This window comes from Euleptes europaea, chromosome 7 (assembly GCF_029931775.1).
Source record: "Euleptes europaea isolate rEulEur1 chromosome 7, rEulEur1.hap1, whole genome shotgun sequence".
Classification (NCBI taxonomy): domain Eukaryota; kingdom Metazoa; phylum Chordata; class Lepidosauria; order Squamata; family Sphaerodactylidae; genus Euleptes; species Euleptes europaea.
Window position 1 is genome coordinate 27,483,340 of NC_079318.1, and position 6,000 is coordinate 27,489,339.

A 6,000-nucleotide genomic window follows, 5' to 3' on the forward strand; every position below is an offset into this window, starting at 1 on the left:
GGATCTAGTTAAGAAATGTAAAAGGATATATAATAGCAAGAAATGTTTAAAAAGTATAGTTAGATTTATAAAAGAAATTTTAGACCTTAGCATGATTTTTTTTTTAAAAAAAACTTTTTACATAGGAGCTGTATTTAAGGTTTTCTTCGTGAAACAGGCCTATAGGCCTATAGTCAGAACGGATGCAAAGAATCTAGGCTCTAACTTAACCCTCGTGGAGCTATAGTCTGACCCTGTTTCTCAGTAGCGCCCTGTCATGGTGATTCATCACTTTCTAAATGGCCCCAAAGGTGATATCAGTGGGACTATGACTATGTTCAGGAAAGCATAGCTGATGAAGCAGTGTGCAAAATGCATAGGGATCTAAAAATATACATTAAATATATTTTTCCCCCACAGCTTTTCTTTTTTCTTCTCTTCCTGGACTCTGTATTGGTACCACCCCCATTACTGCAGAAAATGGCATTGTAGCACCAGTTTACACATAGCAATAATCTCTGCCACTTAAACTATGAAAGTGTTTTAAATGTTCAGTGAATATAGCATAATTTTGCTTGTTACTGAACACCTAATTAAAACCCAAATAAATAAAGAACTTGTTTTACTGTATATGGCTAGTGTTTTTGTGCCTCGAGCTATAAGAGTCTTCTAGTCTAACATTACACTTTTAGGGTTATACATTAGCAGGGCTTTTTCAGACTTCTGTGCTCAGCTGTTGAAGTGTTACTTTCTTTTAAAACCAGGTTTAATTATTGATGCTTTCGGAGAGTTAAGAGATCAGCAAGAACAAGTTAAAGAAGATATGGAGGTAAAAAAAATCTGCATCTCGTTTACAACCTCTGCTACCGGTATATCTTTGTGGAAAATATTGATTATCCTGCATAATGGAAAATAAATGGTAGGAAATAAACAGCCTTTTACAAGATCACTAAAATACCTGAGCATATAAAGAGAAGATGGTATGATTACTGTTACTTTTATTCCAGTACTTGGGTTAGCTGATCACTGAAAACAAGGATTTTCCTAATGAAATCTTAAACTTGATTCAGTTAGTTTTAAATGTGTTTTCCTTAAAAGCAGTGTGTATCGGTACAGAACATATTAATATGTATGCATCTGTATTCTTTTTAGACCAAATGCTTTATCTGTGGGATAGGTAATGATTACTTTGATACAGTGCCCCATGGCTTTGAAACACATACTCTACAGGAGCACAACTTGGCTAACTATCTGTAAGTACTTTACTATCCTCAAACACATAACATCATTAGGGGATTTACAAAGCTAATACCTGGAAGCAGAGTCCTTTATAGAAACACAGGGTACTGTCACTGGCCATACATAATTATCCAGACTCATAAACTAAGCTGCACTATGGTACACAAATGAAGAAAGGATAAAGAGGAGCTTCCACACAGTCTTTTTCAGGCTGGGAGCCAGCGTGGTGTAGTGGTTAAGAGCAGTGGTTGGAGCAGTGGAGTCTGATCTGGAGAACCGGGTTTGATTCCCCACTCCTACACATGAAGCCAGCTGGGTGACCTTGGGCTAGTCACAGCGTTCTTAGAGCTCTCTCAGCCCCACCTACCTCACAAAGTGTCTGTTGTGGGGAGGGGAAGGGAAGGTGATTGTAAACCAGTTTGAGTCTCCCTTAAATGGTAGAGAAAGTCGACATATAAAAACCATCTCTTCTTCTTCTTCAACAGTGTATCCAGGAAATGATAATCCTCCTTTCTAAACTGTAACCATCAATGCCATTTAAAAATGCCATGAGGACCCAATCACCCATGGCGTAGCAGGACCAGGTGTTCTTGTTTTCCCCCTGCCTTTTTAAGTGCCAAGACAGCTGTGGTGGCTGTACCCTATCAGAATAGGGCTGTTGCACATTTTTAAGTGGCCAAATTCTTCTCCAAATGGGTATCAGTAGACACGGGTTGGACCTGTGCCTGCCATAGCATCTAGTTTGGCTCTAAATGTACACAGCAGAGACCTCTGAGACACAGTTTCATGCCATGTGCCCTACTATGAGGCATCCTGGTTGAGGCTTATGTAGTGCTGGGGTGAGTGTGTGATTATGTACAGAGGAGTGATTTTGGCCACTGCTGCAGAGGATGGTTATTGGCTGCGGCTGCTAAGCCAGTGTTTACATGCTAGGATGTCCCTGGGACATTTTGCCTTTTCTGTTGTATGGGCACTTGTTGGCTATGACTTAGTTTTTGTTGGCACAATTATTTTTGCTGGTTCTGGGGGATGTTCCTGGGCTAGGACGGATTAGAGAACTGACTAACTCCTGCCATGCTCCTGGGTCCACCCCTTTCCCTGTGGGTGCACCAGCATGACTTGCCACCCTTGCCCTGCTATGTGCTTTTGCCACCCCCACCCCAGGAGTCTGCTGAAAAAGTTGTCATACTTTACATTTTTTTACTTGTAAAAGTCCCTTCCATTGTTAATACCTGGATCTCTTTCAGCCAGTTTTATATGTATAATAAAAAGTACCATCTTTATTAAGATTTTATCTGTCCTGTATGTATCATGAACTCCATAATCTATATTTTATTATTGGATTCTTCTTTATCTTAGATTTTTCCTGATGTATCTCATTAATAAAGATGAAACAGAACACACTGGGCAGGTAAGAGTCATATTGAATAACACATACATGATGCTTCTGACAATAATGTGAAAATATGTTGAAAATGATCTTGCGTTACTTTAGAGCTCTACTTGATGCTTCATTTGATAGCATCTGAGAACCTATTCCCATTTCCATATCTACTGTCTCTGCTGTGGCATTTTAACTTCACCTTTTGTAAGCAGGCACCTGTGGAAACATGGAAGAGTTGCCACCTTTTTTCTATTTTGTTGACATGATCACTTTGATCCAGCCAGGGAGACCCACATAAATATGCAGAACCAAATCAGAAGGAAATCTGGATTTGTATTTTCATCAGTAGAAGAAAAAAGAGGGGAATAGAACCCAACCTGGAAAACAGAAGTTGGGTACCCAAGGTTGGGTGGGATGAAAGTATATATATAAATAATGAAACTATATACTTTATTAGAAGCGCTATATAAGAATTAAAATTATTTAAAAACCGTTAAAATAGCACAATGGCACTTCTTAAGGTTGATGTCTGTCACCACAGGCCAAATGCGTTTCGGCCTATATGGCCTTCCTCAGTGGTCTATTTGAATAGGTTGATACTCGCACACAACTTATGCGGGAGACATGTACAGCCCAGCATAAAAACCTAAGGCAATACCACCAGATGTTGGTGTAATTGGTAATAGATACAACCTTTTACATGGCTGGTCTGTTGTATATTGCCTATACATGTAAATATATTTGTTATGTGTGTGCATGTTTTTATGATTTAAATATAGCGCTTCTAATAAATTATATAGTTTCTTTATATATATATATATATTTTTCATCCCACCCAACCTTGGGTACCCAACTTTCATATTTTCATCCACATAATCTCAGCTATGTTGAAATGACTAGAAGGATACAAGGATCTGTATTCCCACCCAGGGCCACCAGTTGTGGGCAATTAGTTGTAACCAACTAGAGCTGAATCTCAGATAGGCTTCACATGAATAGGGCTTTTAAGAAACTGGAAAAGGTTAGGTTCGTAAGAAATATTAACAGTCTTTCATACTAGATTTATTTTTTAAAAACAAACCAAAAATAGTTTAACCTGGCATGAAGTTTGGTTTTCTGGTGATGTTTATGTGGTGATTCATATTAAATAGTGCATAAGTGCAACTATGCATATTCTGTTAAAAAGAAAAAGAAAAAAAGAAAATACAAAGTAGGGCTGCCCCAATTGTTCTCGCACAAGCATTTTTAGTGCAAAAGGAAAGCTTTGGAACTTGTCAGTAATGCTCTAACATTCCAGTAACAAAGCCTTATTTGCCGTAGCTGCTCCCCTAATACATTCTCTTCTGTTTGTTGTAGGAATCCTATGTATGGAAAATGTATCAGGAACGATGCTGGGAATTTTTCCCTGCCGGTGATTGCTTTCGAAAGCAGTATGAAGACCAGCTTAACTAAAGAGATGACATCTGGCTCAAGAAACCATCCACACCTCTCCTAACACCTTTGGGAACGTCTACCTGATTCCCTGGATCTATTAAGCAGTGTGCCATTTGGAGCACCAAAGCTTTTTTTTGATGACTTAGCTGTCCTTTTTTCTTCTGTGTTTGCTTTGAGAACAATGGAAACTTTAAAACTCTGGAAAGAGAATAGGGGGAAAAAATCCTACACTACAAAACTGCATACATAACATGAACACCGATGCACATACACAGAAAAGACTTGAGACAGCTTTTTTTTCTGAGACTGCCTGATGACTCCCTTAACTGGGAGAACACGTGAGGTAATGTGATAGCCACATTCATTCAGTCTATTTGTTTCATCATCCTGGAAGGAACTCTGTCGTTCACAGAGTGCTGTAAAGGATTGTTGTGGACACTAAGTTGTGGAGAAATAGTGCCTTACTATATGTAGGATGAGCTATGCAGAAGATGAGTGCATGATGACATCTTATATTTTCGTTAATTGTCCTCTTTCCTCCCAATCAATATTTATTTTGTCTTCTGGACGGGCTGGGGAAGGAGTTGGCTGTGCACACCTTTTTAATAAGACTATGGCGTGTCTCAGGATAAAAAGTAGGTTTTTTTCTCATTAAAGTAAATTCACAGGTTTCTTCCTATATCTCTTACACTTATTTTGGTAATGCTCTGATGCAACACTGCAACTTTATGAAATCTTTGTATGAAAACAAAAAGACTGCAGAAAAAAAATGTTAAAGAGAATAATTTCATTGCATGTTTATTATGCAAGTTTAAACAAAAAAAAGCAACCTTCTGAAGCAAGTCGATCCAACATGAGAACTCATTCATGATAATATCCATAGTAATAAAGTGTTGTGGGCTTTATTGTACATTTGGAACTGGTGTCAACAACCAACCAACTATGTATATGTTATGAACTTGCCAGTAGTTTGGGTTTATATTTACTTTTCCTATTGTTTATTTTTTTTCCTCTTTCTGTTCATTTTGCCATTTGTGATCATTAGTGGATTTAAAAATTTTCTTAGGCCAATTTTTAAAATCAAAGGTGAAGCAATATCCATTCAGGGATCTCATCAGTTGCATCACGAAACACCAATGATGTGTGCATCTCTCCATTTTGAGTCCTTTTTGATTGTAATGCCAGTCTTTACAAATAAAAGGAGAGATTTGAAATGGAAGCAAGGTGGTTTTGCTATCACTTGGATTCTTTCTTACAGAGCTTGCCAGTTAATTTCAAAATTAGCTGAATCGCTTTTTGTCATTTGCTTTCTCGGAAATTGCATTACAATACTTGTCTTCCTACTTTAAACCCACACTGCTGCCTTCATTTAAGAACAGATTGCTTTGCTTACTATCATTTCACTGTAACAAAAGGCTCATTCCAATGTATCTTTTAAAAGGTGGACTACATACTCCTTAATCTAAGATTAGTTCAAATGCCTGGTTTGCTAGCATATAAATACTTTGAATTACATAATTCTGAATTCCCTTTGTTTTCCTCTTAGTAACTCTGAATGTCTAGAAAGCCGTGTTCTCTATTCCTCCTTCCCCACACCCCAAACTGGAAGACAGGAAATCATATAAGCAAAAATGGATCTGGATATATCTTCAACCATTTTGTGCTGACTAACTGAATTAATTAATTAATTAATTAATTAACTAAATTAATTCATACTGTGTAAGAACGTGTTGCATAGAATCCCAAGCACTCATGATTTATGAGATCATGAAATAGCCCCATGCCTTTCAGGACTAATAAAACTGATTGGATTGGATTTCTGCTTTCACAACAGCCCTTGCTCAAACAGAAACACAAGGAAGTTATCACAAGAAGTCCTCGTGCTAAGTCATCTTTGACTGTATCCCATCGTACATTTCCCATCGTACATGTTTACTGGCGCTGCATGCTGCCAGGGCCTGTTC

General features: G+C 37.9%; 1 protein-coding gene across 1 annotated transcript in view; it reads left to right on the plus strand.

Annotated features, from left to right (window-relative positions):
- Positions 1 to 4,249, plus strand: part of RYR2 (ryanodine receptor 2) — a 308,323-nt gene extending 304,074 nt beyond the window's left edge. Inside the window, exons 103-106 of the mRNA XM_056853337.1 lie at positions 744 to 808; positions 1,132 to 1,232; positions 2,578 to 2,629; positions 3,959 to 4,249. Of these exons, the coding sequence (XP_056709315.1) occupies positions 744 to 808; positions 1,132 to 1,232; positions 2,578 to 2,629; positions 3,959 to 4,054 (314 nt within the window). The 3' untranslated portion in view covers positions 4,055 to 4,249. The remainder of the gene's footprint in view (positions 1 to 743; positions 809 to 1,131; positions 1,233 to 2,577; positions 2,630 to 3,958) is intronic.
- Positions 4,250 to 6,000: the final 1,751 nt, after the last annotated feature.